Below are 20,739 nucleotides of genomic sequence, written 5' to 3'. Positions count from 1 at the left end.
ATGCATAATGACAATTTCACAAAGGGGTCGAAGGCTTGGTCTACTCCCAACCACAACAAATGGCAGATAACATTGCTTCAATCTCCAAACTGAAAAATGACAAGAGGACTGACTCTCTCCCACACACACAGACAAACAAACTGAAAGCACACCTGTCACTTCCAAACATATGAAATGCAGTAAAAAGAAAATGCGCCACACAACAGGTCCAGGCAACATCAATCCGCACACGAACAATTCAGCACACGGAGAGCAACAGAACTGTGTATCCAATGGCCTGGGCAAGTTCAATCGCGTCATCAGATCCACGCGCATAAGCGACGAGAAATAACAGTCCGACGATACCGCCAATACTAGTACTCATGCTTGTAAACTTCGGACTCCAGCTCCAGGTCCAGCTTCCACCATTCGCTAATACCATGCGCCCTCAGGAAAGACTTCGGCGGCTTTGAATGGATCGATAGATTTGCCGATGGGATGAGGTGCAAAGGCTCTGCCTGCGTCCCATTCTCGCTCATGAACAGCAATATCACAGAATAACGACTAGCAATCTTGCGGATACCTCCTAATCTGAACTTTTGCATCCACTTTCCGTGCTCGAAATAGCCAATGTATCCCGAGCAGACGCAATCAGCCTTGTTGACAAACAGCTGAGGAACCCAACGGGACAAAGCCACAAAAGAATCAGCGGATTGTTTCAGCTGTTCCGGAGACTGTTTAGCTAGCGCCGCTGCAGCACATAACCCGCTTTCGGCTAACTGGAAAGCCCGCTTCCAGATCTTGCTCTTGATCTTCTCGATCGGAACAGATGCATAAGGCGGGTTGAAGAGGAAAGACTCGAGATAATATCCCTTTTTGGCCATGTTATTTCCAGCTTCCAGAGCAATGGCAGACCCCAGGGAGTGGCCAGCTAACCAGACCACCTTAGAATTGCCGGCGGCTGCAACCGAGTCTTTGTTGGAACACAACACCTAATATAATAATAAGAAGCCAAAGAGAAGTGTGCTGCAGCGTCACTTCGTAAACCGCCGAAGAAGAATTCTTGAAGAAGCCACAAGCTGATTAAAAAAAGAATGGGCACATATTAAAATAATACTTGTTACTGGAGCCTTCAAAGAGCAAGAAGCAAAGTTCAACTTTGCTAGTACTTGGACGTGAAGGAAAAGAAGACAGCCCACAATTGTTGACTCATTAGCCAAGAAGAAAAGTCCAGGCGATGGAAGATGTCTATAAATAGGGCTTGGGAGTGCAAACGTAAATCAGGCCAAAGTGCCTCACAAGGAGGTCCTCAAGGTGAAGGAGCAGGAGTAGGCCGAAAGGCCTCAAAGAGAGGCTTAATAGCCTCAAGTCACCGCAGGCAGAATAGGGAGGCCAGGGAGAGAGACTCACGCCACATGCAGGCGGAGAACCTCAGGCCAGTACGAGGTGAGCTTCAGGGAAGCCTCCAGCAGGGGGAGCTTCGGAACAGAAAGTCACCAGGTGCAACGGTGAACTTCAGAGAGAGGCATTGCAGCCTCAGTAGCTCTGTGTGAGCGAGTTATCCGTCCGTGATCGAGAAGGCAAGGAAAATAGAATAGCTGAGTCTATGCATGTATGCTTGTATTAATTAGTTTGAGTATGTCATTGTATCAGCTTACTGAGTTTATTTTGAGTCTTATATTTTCGCATATTTTATAAGCTGCGCACTCTATAATTAATGTCAAGCAAAAGGGTTTCATATCCTACAGTCTTCTACTGCCTGCATGGCAGTCTTGCAGCGAGACGAGGAGTGAAGCTCATTCCAGAAAATTCGAACATCCAGCTCAATATCTCGAAAGAATGATTCTTTCGTGAACATGGAAGGCGACCACGAAACACGGTCCATCTGCTGAGTGGTTACATGAGGATGGCAGAGGCTTATACCCGAAGATGGCACCGAAGATAGAAGAGTCAGCCCCATCTACGAGTATGCGCTTCAACTGAAAACCGAAAGTTTCCCACCAAGGAGGTGCAAGAGCCTGGGAACCTTCACGTTTCCCCCGGCGGTCCCGCTCTAAGACATAGGCACCTTTAACCAAAGAAGCAATAACCGACCTCACATGATCTGCATTTTTCCTATGTTAGAAGTCCAAAGAAATGTTAGTTTCGTCGGTATGTTTGCTGATAAGAAACTCTGTAGCTAGACTAAGCTAAATACTCAGATCATCGCTTCATGCGAAAAGAAGAAAAGGAAACATCGGGTTCGAGAGAAGTTTAAAATGCCATATTTTCGAAAAAGCTTCTCATACGGTCTGAACTAGGGGTGAGCGGTTCCAGGTTCCTTACAGGTTCCGCCTGGAACCTGGAACCTACCCTCGGGTACAGGTTCCTAATTTTTTGGAACCTGGAACCTACCCGTTGGAACTTGGAACCTGGAACCTACCCTATTACAGGTTCCAGGGTCGGTTCCGTGTTCTTACGGTTCTTTTTTTTTTTTTTTTTTTTTTTTTTTTGTTCATCTTTAGTTAAGCAAAACTTTCACAATACTTATCTCGAGAAATAGCTATGCCAACTTATCACAACAATTTCACATCCAAGACGTACTTCTCCATAACAAGACCCATAATGCCATCACTCCGAAATGAAGTATAAGCATCCATTGAACTATACAAGAAGTTTCATTAGCATCAGACCATTTTTCTGAAGCTCTATGTTGGGAAAGTCTCTCTGTCACAGCTCAATGGGACTTCCTAACAACTATGCATTGGAAAAGTTCAGATTGTCTACTTAGGAAGACCCGTCAAATATGCAGTTGTTTGTCAACTCATCCTCAAGAAGTATTTCTAACCTACAAATTTTTAAAACATGTATATGAAGAGCTGTTGTGTACTTAATAAATATATTCATTACTTTGCGAAACAAGAGCTTTTCAATCACACTTACCTTGGTAGACCATAAAGAACAAGAATGGCTGTAACTTCGCATTTCCTTGTCAATTTCTGGGGTTGAGTTTTCATTCCAACAAGCCTGTGGCCTCCAAGTCTGGGTGAACCTGAATACAAAAGCAATGAAACGAGTGTAAAATTGAACAGGTGAATCTTGCTCAAGGATTTACTCTGGATTTCCTGAAAGCAAAATCAGTAGATGTCTAATATCATACACTGGACACAGTTTGCTCCTCGGAAAGACATAAACCTCTTGTCTCAGGCATGTGATGGTGGCCCTGCAGAAAACTAGCATCAGGAATGGCGCGCCAACTTTGAAAGAAAACCCAAACCTCATTCAACCAAAAGCAATGGAATTTGCTGATCCAATTTCATGTTCATTCCTTCATAGTAGTCTCTGATCGCATGATAAAGTGGTTGACAGTCACTAGTGTCCATGATAGCAGATTCCATGCACTCGAGGCATAAACTTCGTCCATCTCCCAAAGATATGTATGTTGTGTTCCACGACTGTCAGTAGGTAAAATAAATATCAAAAGAAAGAAAAACAAAAAAATGAGTACAGCTGATTCAATGCATTTAAAATATACAATCCGCAAGATTGTGGGAACAAAGCATGGCATTGCATTTACTTGTGCTAGCCTAGACCACTACCTCCAATTGCTCGCAACTACAACATCGAGCTGTGTTGTCATGCTCATGCGACGGACAGTACTTCTAGGACCAGAAAGGATGGCATATATACTCAATCAAACCAGCTCCATTTGTTGGGATCTGTGAAATGAAATAGAAGCTTACAATAGAATCAAAAGGTAAAAGACTAAAGTTACATTAATGCCATATTCCCTTGAAATTGCATAAACATAATAGACAAGAACAACTTGGACTCAGCTTCTCTCACTTCAGTAGCATGCTATTTTAACAAATCCCAGGTCTACATATGGAAGGCTCAATGAGAAAAATATGGTCCACTTGTCACTAAAATGAACATAACATGGTCGAGTTAAATGACTTAAGTTAAATTCAACTATCATACATCCTACAAAAACATTTTGCAAGCTAAAAATCCAAATAAACTGAGATAAATCCAACCCTACCGTCTCGTCGTCGATCAGCCGGTAGGCCCCCGCCGGAGTCTCCAAGGGCGTCCCGCGTTGCCCCCGACCAGACAGGCAGAAGGAGAGAGAGAGTGGGGGTGCGACTGAGCTGGAGGTGGAGGTGGAGGTGGAGGTGGAGGCGGAGGCGAAGGGGTGTGGAGTTAAGGCTCATTAGGTGGCTGGGCGAGCGGCGAGCGGCGTCGGGGCGACTGGGCGAGCGGCGAGCGGCTTCGAGGCGACTGGGCGAGTGGCAAGCGAGCAGCGTTAGGGCGGTTGGGCGAGCAGCGAGCGGCATTGGGGCGGCTGGGCGAGCGAGCAGCCTCCACCGCGGGGACGAGCAACGTCTAACAGCGGCGTCGACGGCAAGTGACTGAGCGGCGAGGCAAGCGAGGGGTGACGGCGTCCAGCGGCGGTGTCAAGGGAGGTGGCTCTCGGAGGTGAGCGGCAGCGCGGACGGCGCGACAGCTTGTCGGGCTCAACGGCAAGACGGCTCGTCGGACGACCGGTGGGTGGTGGTGGTTCGGTGGCCAAGAGGTGGTGGTGAGTACTGAGTAGGGCGTGGGGCGGCGGTGTGGTGGTGGGTGAAGCAGGAAGAAGAAGAAGAAGATGAAGAAGAAGGGGGGTTCCATCCGAGAGAGGGGGAGAGAAAGAGAGAGAGAGAAGAAAAGAAAAAAAGTGGGTGGGAGTGGGGAGCAGGAAGTGACGTGAGGAGAGGAAAAAGGGGAGAAAAGACAGAGAGAGAAAGAAAGGGAAAGGGGGAAATCGTGGGGGTACTTTAGAGTTTTTTTTTTTTAATTGTAAATTTAACCGGTTCCGGTTCCGCCGGTTCCGGTTCCTATGGGAACCGGGAACCCCGGTTCCTAGAAAAATGGAACCGGGAACCGGAACCGGTCTTCTTAGAACCGGGAACCGGTAAGGAACCTGCGGTTCGGTTCCCCGGTTCTCGGTTCTACCCGGGAACCACGCTCACCCCTAGTCTGAACTCGGTGTAGAACGAAAGTTGGCACTGCACACGTGGCTGCTTCTGTCCAAAAACTACGAACTGGATGTGACCATGAACCAAATAGAGTATTATATTACATGGCAACCGTGGAAGACGAAGTTATAATATGTGGTGGATATCGCGGGCAAATAAACACTTGGCACTAACAACTTATGACATATTAAAGGTCACATGTCTAGTAAAACTCCTCCTTTCTGGCTTAGTATCGAGCAAAACTCTACGATGAAGTAATCGGAGATATGCGTCTAAGGGGGGAGACAAGTGCCCGTGGCCCATTAGGGAAGTTCGTCCATTGAGAAACAAACTAACTACAGAAATTGATGGAAATTATACCATAGATGCACCTTCTTAGTCAGGTTTTTTTTCTTTTTCTCTAACTATAAACCCCGCTAGTCCATGTTAAGTTATGGAAAAGTTGAATTGCTAGGACAGTGCTTAGCTCTTTGCATGTTTAAAAAGTCCAGGATCACAAGGTAACTAGCTATCGCCAAATAACTGAGACAAAGGTGAAGGGAACTTAAAAGGCATGACTTAGGCCTTTTGTTCAATGAGGAAAGAGAGAATTTGAGGTCTTACCAGTCAACGCGAGTAAGGCCCCAAGGCCTTGAAAGGTAAAAAATTTGATCCTCGAAGGCCATGATCCCACGGGTTCAATCAAGACTTCTCCTTTGTAACCCTGAAAGCTAAAGCTGCTCAGAATGGGAAAAGTACTAAAAAAGTCTTAAACCTATTACATTGATATCAATTTTGTCCTGAGATTTTCAATTGGACTAATTTAATCCTAAACCGTTTCATATTGATACTAATTTAGTCCATCCGGCCAATTTTGGTCTGCTGGTGCTGATGTGGACACTAACTGGTGGCCAAACGATGACGTGGTAATTTTTAATACTTTTTATTTTTTTCTGAATTTTTTATTAATTTTTTTATTTTTATTTTTTCCCTTTTCCTTTTCTTTTATCTTGCAGGCCACCACGAGTATAGTTCAAGGAGGAAGAAGAGAGAAAAGAAAAGGAAAAAACAAATAAAAAATTCAAAAAAATAAAGAAATTATTAAAAAATTGCCATGTTAACATCCGGCCCTATCCTCGTCAGGATTCGACCACCAACCAGTGTCCACATCAGTGTTGGCTAATCAAAATTAGTCAGATGAAGTGCTTTTTAGGACTAAATTGATTCAATTGAAAAGTTTTGGATTAATTTAGTACTAATGCAAATCAAAATTAGTCGGATGAAGTGCTTTTTAGGACTAAATTGATTCAATTGAAAAGTTTTGGATTAATTTAGTACTAATGCAATAGGTTTAGGACTTTTTTAGTACTTTTCCCGATTAAAATTGAACCATTTTCATATGGTAGTTAGTAAATGACAATGGCTAGTGTTGCGTGAACTGTGCATCCATATTTATACTCGGCTCGCTTCATTGTAATTAAATCTATGTACTTCAAGAAGAATCAACCGTGGATCTTTTTCATCAACAAATGCAACTATTTAAAGCTGGCTCGTGAAGTTTTGAGTTCGATCCAATTATTATGCATTGGGGACCTTCTTTTTTTTTTTTCAATAGTCACTAAAAGTATACCTACAAAAAAGGTCCAGGAGGGAGTTCAGCTAGCCCAGATGATTTAGAAAAATCTTTTCTCTTAGATTATGCCCTAATCTACATCCTATCAACTTCCACTTATCCCAGAAAGATCGAGCATATTATTACGCAACAAGAATCCAAAAAGACACCGAGGAAGAAAAAAAGTGAAAATTTGGTAATATAAAAGATCCTCCCCATCCTCCCCAAGCTATGATTCTTCCTGAAGAAAATTCAAATTACTCTAAAGAGAGAACTAGCAATGGATTGTTCGTAATAACATCCAATTCATTCCAAACAATCTCACAATCAACGTGCACATGACAATGCAACAATATATTAGAATTCAACTAAATGGATGGAAGTAGGTTGTGAGAGGTGGATCGACCCGATCAAGCTTGAGTTTTTCTAACTTAGCTTAAGTTGATACGGATTTTTTATTAGACTTATCTGCGCTCTTTTACCAAACGGATTGCTAGGTCACAGGTCGAACTAGATTTTGTACAGCAATGACCACGTGTCCTCGTGATAATCCCATTTTTAAACATTGGAAATGAGTTTCGACCAAAAACAAAACATAAAAAAAAGTATTAGAAATGTGGTTTTGAACATTGGTCGTCTTTTGTGCCTTGTAATATAGTGATGATCAAGCTGGTAAATAGAGATCCCTATGAAAAGGGAAGATAAACAAAGTGTGATGACCTCCAAATTCAAAAACAAATCCAGCATACCATATCTTTTCAATGAAAAGTAACACCCATCTCTTCGTTGGCTTAAACGGACTTTTTTTCTTTTTACTTTCAAATTCAACCCACAGTATGCTTCTTATTATTGTCACCACTGATTGTCATCATAAAAGTGGTATCTCTTAATTAAGAGAAGATGTGACTATTGATCAAAGAATACATGACTCTTGGTGATAAAAAGAGGTGACTTTTCACCCAAAAAGAAAATTATGGGTAGTTAGTAGTTATGAAAGAAAGTTATTCTTAACATGAAGAGTGATGACGGTTGAGAATAAAATATCTATTTTCAAGAGATATATTGTTTAGTTGTCTGTAAATAGAGATCAATTTACATATTATTTATAATTACCCCAACTGTTCATGAATACTTCTTCTTTAGAACTCTCTTTTATTTTCTTTTCATACACGTAACTTTAATTCCAAAAGAGAATTGGGTAATTGCCGAACTCGATTATCTGCAATTTTGGTGTATATCTTGAAGGTGTATTAATTCTAAATCCAATAATAATAATAGTGAAGGCAAATATTACTTTCAAGACAGTGATTATCATTGCGCATCAAAGCAATAATGATATACTACTACTTCTCTATCTACATGAGCAATCAAATTCCCCCAACAACTGCCACATTAGCCAAGCACATCAGCACTAAAAACATGCATAGACAAGACCTAAAGAAGGCACATGCGCACTTAAGCAGGCATGCAAACACACGTCCTGCAATGCTACTCTTCCTTTTTATTTATCATTATTCAACATATATACAATCCACACGGATGAATTCGTTAGGTCAAATAATTGAATAGCATAGGTAAAAATATCAATATTGCATCAATTCAAAGGTAAAAGTTTGTATCATTTGTTATTCATATGTTCTTTAGAATTACCTCCTCATCGAGGTTAAGCTAAGCCATAAATCACAAATTTAGGGCTCGCTCAACCTTAAATCCACAATCCAAGGCCCAATTTTGCCGGCCGAGCTCGATCTTGACGACGGAGGACTGAAACGGCTACGAGATGGATTGAGATAGCGGTGGAACGGTAGTGATGGTGGGTAAAGGAAAAAGGAAGAGAGACGAGACCGTAACGTGAGGGAGACTCCTAGTGCGAAGGGCACCGGGCGACACGGGTGGAATTTTGACACGCTGAAATCTCACTCATATTGAAAAAATATTTGCTACATTTAATATGCCAAGTAGAATATGTAACAAACCATTCGAGAATCGACACGGCAATGTCGCCCACCAAAATTTTATACCTTGACGACAGTGAAGAAGCACTCCTGAATCTCGCAATCAATTCGGGAGCTGCTGCGGTTGGTTTATAAGCCGAAAGCCAGCTCGACCCCAGCAATGCACCAATATCGATCAGTACTCACTCGTCATCAGCGAGGACGACGGGTTCGACGTTGTGTACGACAAGTCCAACACACTCACACTGATCACAATTACAGAGTCCTCGGAGGTTGAATACCTCGGGAAGTTGCCGTCGGAGATGGATAAGAGGCGGTGGTGGTGACGTGGTTCGTCGGACTAGAGAGAGCAAAGCTAGTCATGAGTTGGGCATGAGCGAAAGTTTTAGAGAGAGAGGGGGAAGGATTGGGCGTGGGGTTGCAGACATGGAGAGAAGAACCCGAAATTTTGGTGGCCTCGATTGTCGCGTGTCGATTCCTGGGTGACTTTTTACTTATCGTACCTACTACCTGCTATGTTAAATACAGTCCATATTTTCTCATATTTACTCGTCGCGAGGCACTTGGGTCTTTGTCACGTGTTGGTCGAGTCCAACGCAAGTGTTCCTTTGCATGAATATTCTACTGGGATCCGGGAAAACGCCGTCGTTTGACACGTCTCCTTCCGGCGAGTCGTCGGCCGGAGCCTTAGTTTAAGGCATTTTTGCTAGACTCTGAATGGAACAACGCACGGCCAATTTTGCCCCCATTTCTCTTCTCGCCTCATTGGAGGCTGAAGAGAGCAAAACAACTTGAGTACCCCAGGCAAAAATGTCCTTCATTCACTTAGAATAATAGGTTTTGCAGTACTTTTTCCAGATTGGATTAGGTCATTAATAATTAGTTATATTCTGATTTGTGGATTTAAGATGAGTATGTGCAATTTTGCAATTATTTTTTTGGTACTTGTTTAAATTATGTCTTGAGTTTGAGTTTACGAATAAATTAGAAAAGTTTCAATAGAAATGGCACATGAAAATAGGAAATATATTCTTGTTCCCTTCGGTTGAGATTTCCTTGGAGAAATCACATAAGGAAATTTTATTCTTAAGTATCATCAGCCAAAACTTCCTTTATCGAGGCTCACATTCTTTTATTTTATACTTTATATATAGGGAAAATTCTAAATAAGAGATTGAAGTATCATCATTTTCTTAAGTAAAGGCCTAAAGTAAATATTGTTTTAAATAAGAACTTGAAGTGTTATCTTTTTTTGAAATAAGGGTTTGGAATGGATTTTATTTCAAATAAAGGCTTGAAGTGCCATGTTAATCTCAAAAATGGGCTTGATCTTACTAAATGATCGCAAAATTTCCATCATTTACTTTTTCCTTTTTTTCCTTTTTTTTTTTTTTTCCATAAAAACTCAAAAAAGAAAAATAAAGTTAAATCTTTAAAAACACAAAAAAAAAAAAAAAAATAGATGGGTGGGTTGGCCTATGGCTACTACTCCATCACCGGTGGGATGATAGCCATGGTCAGCGGGGTCGTCGACAATGGGGCGACGGATGGTTATAGGCGGGAGAGCCAGCTCTCCACCTTTTTTTTTTAGTTTTAACTTTCTTTTTCTTCTCTTTTTTTATTTTATTTTATTTTATTTTTTATGGAAAAAAATAGAAAAAGAAAAAAAAAGGAAAGAAAAAAAAAAGAGAGAGTAATGGAAATGCCCTCGATCATTTGGTGAGATCATACCCTTCTTTGAAACTAAAATTACATCAGATGGTTGATGCCATAAAATGGGTAATAAAGAAATTCCTTTTCAATTTTCTTTTATTTTCCTTTATATATATATATATAACGATATAATAAATAAATTCCTTTTTTTTTTTTTATTTTTCCTTTATCTATATTTTAGTTGTAATAAAATTGCAAAATACAGAAAAAAAAAGGTTATTTTCACATTTACGACTTATGGTTCTGCTAAAAAATAATAATTTTCATTAAATTTTGTTTTAAATTTTATGAAAATATTAAAAGTTTCAAATATTTCCAATTAAATAAGAGTAATTCCAAAAAATCTACGAAAAGCTAAAAAGTAAAAGTAAATGCCTAGAGTGATATTCATAGCTCACTTTTTGCGATATTATGACTTTCATAATATTCCTATTTATTAATAGAAATCGATTAAGATAAATGATTTTATAATAAAAATTGGCACACAAAATATGACATCTTTTTGGATAGCTTTTCAAATTCGAACGCGTCTCGTTTTCAAAATTGTAAAGGAAAAGTGATGATAAAACTTAAAAGTTGACCTGGAGAATTATCCGATCATTTTTCTTCTTTTTTTCATTTCCCTGAACTCTCTCGACATCTTAAAAGTGGCAAATGTTGAATCAGAGAAGAAGAAATAAAACCCCAAATAAACTGCAAAGTTTCCTAAATTTATATGTTTGCATCCTTAGGTGCTTTTCGTTGGAGATATGTGTCGTTTTGACAAACCTATTCCTTATGAGAGTTGCTAATTACTTGATTTGCATCGCAAAAAATGCGAAGAAAAGGAACTTTTCATTCGGTGAGAAAAGCACCCACGGTCGTCGCCCAACCTTTCTTATATTTCCAAACTGGATCCGACTTATAAACTGGTGGGTCTAGGGTGTATCATGACAATTTCACGAAGGGGTCGAAGGCTTTGTGTACTCCCAGCCACAACAAAAGGCAGACGACATTGCTTCATCTCCAAACTGAAAAATGACGAGTGGACCCTGACTCTATACAAACTGAAAACCCACCTGTCACTTCCAAACTTATGAAATGCAGTTAAAAGAAAATGCGTCACACAACAGGTCCAGGCAACATCGATCAGCACACGAACAATTCAGCACAGGGAGAGCAACACAACTGTCTATCCAATGGTTCGTGCAAGTTCAATCACGCCATCAGATCCAAACGCATAAGCGACGGGAAATAACAGTCCAACGATACCGTCAATACTCGCACTGGTAAACTTCAGACTCCAGCTCGAGGTTCGGCTTCCACCATTCGCTAATACCATGCGCACTCCAGGAACCGCTTGACTGGTTTGAAAAATTGATTGTTAGATTTGCCGATGGGATGAGGTGCAAAGGCTCTGCCTGTTCCTCTTCTCGCTCATGAACAGCAATGATCTCAGAGAATACTGACTAGCAAACTTGTAGATATTTTCTAACCTGTGCTTTCGCATCCAATTTCCGTACCCGAAATAGCCAATGTATTCGAAGCAGACGTAATCAGCCTCGTTGACAAACAGCCGAGGAACCCAAGGGGACATAGCCGCAAAAGAACTCTCGGATTGTTTCCGCTGTAAAGGAGACTGCGTAACTACCGCCACTCCAGCACGGAGCACGCTTTTGGCTAAGTGTAAAGTCAGCTTCAATGACTTGCTCTTGATCTTCTCAGTCGGGACAGATGGATAAGGCGGATTGAAGAAGAAAGACTCCAGATACACTTCTTTTGGCCATGTTCTTTCCAGCTTGCAGAGCAATGGCAGACCCCAGGGAGTGGCCAGTTAACCAGACGTCCCCAGAATAGCCGGCAGTTGCAACCAAGTCTTCTACCTCCTGTATGGCAGTCTGGCAGCGAGATGTGGAGTGGAGGTTATTCAGGATAACCTGAAAATCCAGCCAAGTATCTCGAAGGAACGATTTTTTTTTGAACAAGGTGCCTCGGAAGGCGACCACGAAACGCGGTCCACCTGCTGAGTGGTTGCATGAGTATGGCGGAGGATTATATTCGAAGATGGCACCGAAGATAGAAGAGTCAGCCTTATCTACGAGTGGCCTCTTCAACTGAAAACCGAAAGTTTCACGCCAAGGAGGCGCTAGAGCCTTGTCACCTTTACGTTTCTTCTGGCGGTCCAGCTCTAAGACATAGACACATTGAACCAAACAAGCAACAACCGTTATCACATGAGCTGCATTTTTCCTATTTGAGATGTCCAAAGAAATGTTAGTTTCGTCATTATTTTTGCCGATAAGAAACTCTGTAGTTTCGCGCGAAAAGGAAAAAGGAAACTCGAGAGCCAAACATTGCATTTTAGAGAAATTTAACATGCCATATTTTTAAAAGAAAAATAGCATCTCATGCGGTCTGAACTTGGCGCAGAACGAAAAGTTGGCACTCCAGACATTCTACCTTTGTCCAAAAACTACGGACTGGATGCGTCCACGAACCAATAAAGTATTGTATTACATGGCAACCGTGGAGGACGAAGTTACAAAATGTGGTGCATGTGCGGGCAAATTCAACACTTAACAATAACAGCTTACGACATATAAAGGTCAAATATCTAGCAAAACTCTTTTTCGACTTAGTATCTGGCAAAACTCTATGACGAAGTAGTCGGAGATATGCGTCCCCTAGCTTAAATGAAATGCAAGGGAGAGACAAGCGCTGTGGCGCGATACGGAAGTTTGCCTGTTGAGAACATAAATTGACTACAGGAGTAGATGGAAATCACACCATAGATACAAGTTATGAAAAAGTTGAACAGCTAGGTCAGTGCTTAGTTCTCTGCATGTTTAAAAAGTCCAGGATCACGCTGGAACTAGCTATCGGCAAATAACGGAGACAAAGGTGAAGGAACTTATAAGGCATGACTTAGGCCTTTTGTTCAATGAGGAAAGAGAGAATTTGAGGTCTTACCAGTTAACGTGAGTAAGGCCCTGAGGCCCTGAAAGGTGAAAAATTTGATCTTCGTAAGGGCCCTGACGCCCAGGGTGAAAATTTTGATCTTTGTACTGGCTCGAACGCCCGGGGTGAAAAGTTTGCCGACACCCGAGTAAAAGTTTGATCTTCGTACTGGCTCAGACGCCCAAGGTGAAAAGTTTGATCTTCGTACTGGCTCGGATGCCCAAGGTGAAAAGTTTGATCTTCGTATTGGCTCGGACGCCCAAGGTGAAAAGTTTGATCTTTGTACTGGCTCGGATGCCTAGGGTGAAAAGTTTGTTGACACCCAGAGTGAAAAGTTTGATTTTCGTACTGGCTTGGACGCCCAGGGGTGAAAAGTTTGCCAACACCCAGAGTGAAAAGTTTGATCTTCGTATTGGCTCGAACGCCCAGGGTGAAAAGTTTTATCTTCGTACTGGCTCGGACGCCCACAATGAAAAGTTTGCTGACACCCAAAGTAAAAATTTTGATCTTCGTACTGGCTCGGACGCCCAAGGTGAAAAGTTTGATCTTCGGCCATGATCCCACAGGTTCAATTAAGACTTCTCCTTTCTAATCCTGAAAGAAAAAGCTGCTTGGAATCAAACCATTCCATATGGCAGTTACTAAATGACAATTGTTAGTGTTGAGTTTAAGACCATGCATACATATTCGTACTTGGCTCGCTTCACTATAATTAAATCCATGTACTACAAGAAGAATCAACTGTCTATCTTTTTCATCATCACATGCAACTACTTTAAGCTGGCTCGTGAAGTTTTAAGTTCCATCTAGTTATTATGCATCAGGGACCTTCTTTTTTCTTCAATGGTCACTAAAAGTGTACCTACAAAAGAGGTTCGGGAGGGAGTTGAGTTGTGGCCCGAATGATTCAGGATAATCTTCCCTCTCCAGATTATACCTTCGCCTACATCCTATCGACTTCCACCTATCCCGAAAAGATCAAGCAGATTATTATGCAACAAAAATCCGAAAAGACACAGAGGAAGAAAAAAGTGAAGTTTGATTATATAGAGATCCTCACCATCCCCAAGTTATGATTCTTTATGAAGAAAATTCAAATTACTCCAAGGAGAGAACCTATATTGGATTGTTTCGTAATGACATTTAATTCATTCCAAACAATCTCACAATCAATATGCACACGGCAATGCAACGGTAGATAGAATTCGATTAAATGGACAGAAACGGATCGTGAGAGGTGGACTGACTGATCAAGCTTGAGTTTTTCTAACTTGGCTTAAATTGATATGGATTTTTTATTAGACATATGTACCCTCTTTTCCCATATGGATTGCTGGGTCGCAGGTCAAACTAGATTTTGTAGAAGAAAAAAAAGAAAACAACGCTGGAGATGTGGTTTTTAACTAAGTAGTGATGACATCCAAATTCAACAACAAATCCAGTATATCATATCTTTTTCAATCAAAAGTAACACACATCCCTTCGTTGGCTCATACAAACTTATTTTATTTTTTTCTTTTTACTCTCAAATTCAACCCAGTGTGCTTCTTATTGTTGCCACAAACCCAATGTGCTTCTTATTGTTGCCACGTCAACCAAGCAAGAACCCAGAAAACACTGCATAGACAAGACCAGAAGAAGGCGCATGCGCCCTCGAGCACCTGTTCACAAATAATTCAATGACAAAACCCCATAGAAGATTTTTACGAGGTATCCGCCACAGAGAGACAGAGAGACAGAGTCCCCAACCTGCAACCACAATGCCCATGCCATCTTGACCAAGCTCACTCCTTTCACTTTTGAACTCCAAAAAAATCAATAATCGGAACTTTGCACATACAGGTGTGACCCCCAAGTCAGAGAAATAGAGAAAGAGAGAAAACATGTGTCACGAGCCGATTGATTGAGATTCAGGAAAGAGAGAAACTTTGTATTGCTGAAATAATTGAATGGATATAAGTGAGGGATGGCATCCATTCTTATACTTGAAACCCTCTAATTACATCCGTCGATCTACTTTTAATTCAGCGGATGAGATCGCACCGTATTAATTATCGACATTAATGGCAACTACCATCTACCAATATAAATAGCTCTAGAAGCTTCTAAAATTAGGCGTAATGATGGTGTCACTCACCCTTGGAAACTTTCGGAACGAGACTTTATGGGAATTCGAGTGAGCACAGGAGATCCTTCACGGCAAAGCAAGACTCTAGCACTGAAAACCTCTTGGCCGTGACACATGCCTTAGAAAACCTGTGCAGCTGCGCAGAGCTCGGTGGCAACGAGGTGCGAGAAAGAAAGGGTCCCAGCGAAGATGCAGATCTCATGTACGCCTTGGCCCCTCGTCACGTCTTGCATGAATATTTACTGCCGTACTGGGATCTGGGAAAAACGCCGCCCTTTGACACGTGTCCGTCTGGCGGTAAAAGGGAGCCAAAATCGACTCCAGTATCGCAGGCGAAAATGATATTCTTTCGTATAGAATAATAGGTTTTGCAATACTTTTTCCTAGATTGGATTAGGTTATAATTGGTTCGTTATTTTAGATGAGTACATACAATTGCAATTACTTTCCTTACCTGTTCACTTATGTCTGAGCTCACAAACAAGCCAAAAAAAGCTAGGATGGCCGATGGGATTTATTGAGCGTGAAAACAGGAAATAAATCCCTGTTACTCTCGGTTGAAGTTCCTTCGTGACATCACAGAAGGGTCGTTTTCTTCCCGCGGATCATCCGCCGACACTTCTATAATTGGGGGCTGACATTTTCTTTTTTTGGGTATAATAAACATTAGTCAACGCAGTCCAGCAAGTGTGTCAGTAAAGAAATGATTTATACTAGGGCAAGTTGGTGCTCCTCCGTCTTTCTTTGGTGCACAAGGTTTTTGACCGTGGAATAAGAACAAGGATGCGCATATTCCTTGAACGACTGCCAAAACTTCATTATTGTATTGCTGAACCAAAATGCGCCCGTCACGGTTCCCATGGGAGTAGTGAACAAGAACCGGGAAGAGATGGCTCTTCATTTCTCTCTGTGATTGTGCCTAGGGTGGGGAATAAGCAAATAGGAAAGATGTAAATTTGAAATAAAATCTGCTCCCTTAGAATGTAATATTAGACAAAACAACGAATATTTTGTATCTTTATTTTTGTCCTCTCTCATGTATGGACATGGATTGATCCATTACCCGTAAGTTATTACCTGCAATTTTGGTTTGTTTATTGGATTGGCACCTCTTTTAATATTGGCGATGGCGTTCTCATTTCAATATTGTTGATTGGGAGTATGAATGCTAGGGCTCTTCTATGGTCTCCAATCTCTTGTCACTCCAGCGCACGCAATTTCTTATGCGTCAAATCATATGCACAAGTACTTGAAAATACTCAAGAATATTCATTTGCATTGTGTGATGTCTTACGAAAGTGAAGTGAAGATGGAAAAATTTATGTTAAGTGGTTGTGAAAGTAACTTACATAATTCCATGGTTAAAGTTAGAAAATGACAATTGTCATAGGAGATTTGGGGAGTGTATAGTAACTTCACGGTATAATCTAATGGAAATTATTGTAAGGTGCACAAAGAGACTGTATGATAACTTCACGGGAAGTAAGGACGTGAAAGAGGATAGAGGCGCAGAGTGTCGTCAAAAGGACAAGGACCATTGCAGAGATCGAGGACGCTCCATCTATTGCCAATAAGGGTAGGGGGACAAAATAAAATATAAAATATAAAAAAAAGAGGGAGTTGGGACACGTGGACGTCAAAGATGTTAGAGATGCAGAGAGAGAGAGAGAGAGAGAGAGAGAGAGAGAGAGAGAGAGAGACTTCCAGGATGGCAAGGACCAATGCAGATTTACTAGGGGACAAAATAAACAAAAGAAAAAAAAAAAGAAAAAGGGAGGGGGACACGTGGAAGGACCCTAGAATTTCTTTTTTCCTCTAAAGAGAGAGAGAGAGAGAGAGAGAGGGGGGGTGAAAGGCATACGAAAGGACAAAGGAGGAGGAGGGGGTATCCGTGTCCTCGTCTCACAGTACCTAATCGGGGGCCCCCAAGATGGAAAGATTCCTTTAATCTTGATGCGCACGACATTGCTGGGCGTGGTGATCTTCCATTTATTGCTATTGTTCACTCCAGGGGACAACGACGGCCGTACTTATGTGGGAGATGATGGCAGATCGAACGGTAGGGAGAAGAAGCGGGAGGTTAAGTAGACCGACATGCGACACATACACGCGACATGACACAACACAATACGCCGACCATTTCCTCCCATCGCCAACCACTCACCCAAAGAAGTGGGAGGTTAAGAGAATGATACGCGACACGACACGACGTGATACGTCGATCATTTCCTCCCATCCCCAACCATCCACCCACCCACCCACCCACCCAATATATATAATAAAAATGTGGTTTTGAACATTGGTCTCCTCTTTTGGGCATTGTAATATAGTGATGACCAAGCAGGTAGACATAGATCCCGATGAAAAGGAAAGATGAACAAAGCATGATGATCTCCAAATTCAAAAACAAATTCAGCATCCCATATCTTTTCAATCCAAACTAATGCACATCTCTTCGTTGGCTTATACAAACTTTTTTTTTTAATTTCAAATTCAACCCACAATATGCTTCTTATTATTGTCACTGTTGAAATTGTTTATTATCATAAAAGAGGTATCTCTTGGTGAAGAGAAAACGTGACTCTTGATCAAAAGAAGACATCACTCTTGGTAATTAAAAAAGGCAACTCTTTCCCTAAAAGAAAGTTATCGGTAGCTAGTAGTTATGAAAAGAAGTTATTCTTAACATGAAGAGCGGTGATGATTGTTGTGACCTAACCTTTATTTTTGGTCAAAAGGTCAATGTAATAAAGTTTATAATAAGATATTCTCCCATTTTACTTGGTTTCTAGTTAATCTAAAAGGGTTAGTGACGACTCATTTGTTAAAATTTACAAAACGATATGTCGACCATTTCCCTCCCATTGCCAACCACCCACCCACCCACCCAAAGAAGTGGGAGGTTAAGTAGCAATGATACGCGACACGACACGACATGATACGTCAATCATTTCCCTCCCACCCCCAACCATCCACCCACCCACCCAATATATATAATAAAAATGTGGTTTTGAACATTGGTCTCCTCTTTTGGGCATTGTAATATAGTGATGACCAAGCGGGTAGACAGAGATCCCGATGAAAAGGAAAGATGAACAAAGCATGATGATCTCCAAATTCAAAAACAAATCCAGCATCCCATATCTTTTCAATCCAAACTAATGCACATCTCTTCGTTGGCTTATACAATTTTTTTTTAAATTTCAAATTCAACCCACGTATGCTTCTTATTACATCCTTTGTTGAAATTGTTTATTATCATAAAAAAGGTGTCTCTTGGTGAAGAGAAGACGTGACTCTTGATCAAAAGAAGACATCACTCTTGGTAATTAAAAAGGCAACTCTTTCCCTAAAAGAAAGTTATCGGTAGCTAGTAGTTATGAAAAGAAGTTATTCTTAACATGAAGAGTGATGATGATTGTTGTGACCTAACCTTTATTTTTGGTCAAAAGGTCAATGTAATAAAGTTTATAATAAGATATTCTCCCATATCTTACTTGGTTTCTAGTTAATCTAAAAAGGGTTAGTGACGACTCCTTTGTTAAAATTTACAAAACGATACGTCGACCATTTCCCTCCCACTGCCAACCACCCACCCACCCACCTACCCACCCAAAGAAGTGGGAGGTTAAATAGCAATGATACGCGACACGACACGGCATGATACGTCAATCATTTCCCTCCTACCCCCAACCATCCACCCACCCACTCACCCAATATATATAATAAAAATGTGGTTTTGAACATTGGTCTCCTCTTTTGGGCATTGTAATATAGTGATGACCAAGCAGGTAGACAGAGATCCCGATGAAAAGGAAAGATGAACAAAGCATGATGATCTCCAAATTCAAAAACAAATCCAGCATCCCATATCTTTTCAATCCAAACTAATGCACATCTCTTCGTTGGCTTATACAAACTTTTTTTAAATTTCAAATTCAACCCACAGCATGCTTCTTATTATTGTCAATGTTGAAATTGTTTATTATCATAAAAGAGGTGTCTCTTGGTGAAGAGAAGACGTGACTCTTGATCAAAAGAAGACATCACTCTTGGTAATTAAAAAAGGCAACTCTTGCCCTAAAAGAAAGTTATCGGTAGCTAGTAGTTATGAAAAGAAGTTATTCTTAACATGAAGAGTGATGATGATTGTTGTGACCTAACCTTCTTGTGACCTAACCTTCTCACGACCTTCTCGCGGGGAGAGAGTTGTTAGGTTTAGGAGTATTATCAACTTCATGCCAAATACCTCATGCAACATCAGCCATTCACAATTTTGATCAATTAAGTTTTTGTAAATTTTAACAAAGGAGTCGTCACTAACCCTTTTTAGATTAACTAGAAATCAAGTAAGATATGAGAGAATATCTTATTATAAACTTTATTACATTAACCTTGAGAATAATGCCCTTTCGGTACCTAACCCGATCATATGTTAGCCAACACCATAGTAACCTATTCAAAAAAGTATAAGATTCATAGTAACCATTCTAAAGCAGGAAAATAATACCCAAAATATTGAAGTTCAATTTGTAGGACTTTTTTTTTGAATTTTTATAATTTTTATTGTCTGGTTTTTTTAAAAATGATTTTCTGAATTTTCCAATGTTTTTTATAATGATTTTCCAAATTTTCTAATTTTTTTTTTTTTGAATTTTCTGATTTTTCACTTAATGTTTTTCCGAATTTTCTAATTTTTTTCAAATGTTTTTTGAATTTTTAAAATTTTAAATTTATTATCATTATTATATTAAGGAACGGATTAGAAATGGGTTTACCCAATCCAAACTGTTGAACCACCATTCGAATAATCTATTTTTTATTAGCTTTATTTTTCACATAATATTTATAATAATCACAACTGTTCATAAGTGCTTCTTCTTCAGAACTCTCTTTTCTTTTCTTTTCATACATGTAACTTTAACACATTTAAGGTGAAATACCAAAAGAATTGAGTAATTGCTAAACTCGATTCTCCATTACTTTAATGTATATCTTTGAGGTATATTTATTCTAAATCCGACATCAATAATAATGGGGCCAAATAATACCTTAAAGACAATGATCTTCATTATGCATCAAAGCATTAATGATCTACTACTATTTCTCTATCTACATTAGCAATCAAATTTCCCTAACAATTACCACATTAGCCAAGCATATCACGCACGAGAAAACTTGCATAGACAAGACTAGAAGAAGGTACATGTACACTCAAGCAGGTATGCAAACACATGTCGAGTCAACATTACTCTTCCTTTTTGTTTATCATTATTCTATATATATACAATCTACATGCACATTCAAGCAGGCACGCAAAAATACACATCACGTCAATGCTACTATTCCTTTTTTATTTGTCATTATTCTGCATGAATACAATCTACATGGATGAATTCGTCAGGTTAATTAATTCAATAACATAGATAAAATTCAAAA

The 20,739-nt window shown here is 40.3% G+C and overlaps 2 protein-coding genes across 4 annotated transcripts in view; both read right to left on the bottom strand.

Annotated features, from left to right (window-relative positions):
• Positions 1-38: 38 nt before the first annotated feature.
• On the bottom strand, positions 39-4,576 carry LOC108959994 (GDSL esterase/lipase At4g10955-like). 3 transcript variants are annotated; one of them, XR_005551536.1, is made up of 6 exons: positions 4,001-4,576; positions 3,558-3,677; positions 3,119-3,413; positions 2,902-3,010; positions 1,726-2,094; positions 39-1,058 (listed from the first exon to the last, which is right to left on the bottom strand). XR_005551536.1 is itself a non-coding variant. In XM_039313164.1 (6 exons), the coding sequence occupies exons 3-6, from the start codon at positions 3,147-3,149 to the stop codon at positions 911-913; spliced, it is 480 nt and encodes a 159-aa protein (XP_039169098.1). In that variant the 5' UTR covers positions 3,150-3,413; positions 3,558-3,677; positions 4,001-4,576; the 3' UTR covers positions 39-910. The 3 variants fall into 3 exon arrangements, 1 of the variants encoding a protein (XP_039169098.1); XM_039313164.1 differs by having other exon boundaries at positions 1,903-2,094; XR_005551538.1 differs by lacking the exon at positions 3,558-3,677.
• The window catches only part of LOC120293538 (GDSL esterase/lipase At4g10955-like), a 35,969-nt gene continuing 15,268 nt past the window's right edge, over positions 39-20,739 (bottom strand). Inside the window, exon 3 of the mRNA XM_039313163.1 lies at positions 39-570. Coding sequence (XP_039169097.1) covers positions 354-570 — 217 coding nt within the window. The 3' untranslated portion in view covers positions 39-353. The remainder of the gene's footprint in view (positions 571-20,739) is intronic.

The sequence above is a fragment of the Eucalyptus grandis genome, chromosome 5 (genome assembly GCF_016545825.1).
Source record: "Eucalyptus grandis isolate ANBG69807.140 chromosome 5, ASM1654582v1, whole genome shotgun sequence".
In the NCBI taxonomy this organism is placed as follows: Eukaryota; Viridiplantae; Streptophyta; class Magnoliopsida; order Myrtales; family Myrtaceae; genus Eucalyptus; species Eucalyptus grandis.
Note: the sequence above shows the minus strand (reverse complement) of the source record. Positions and strands in the feature narration are given on the sequence as shown.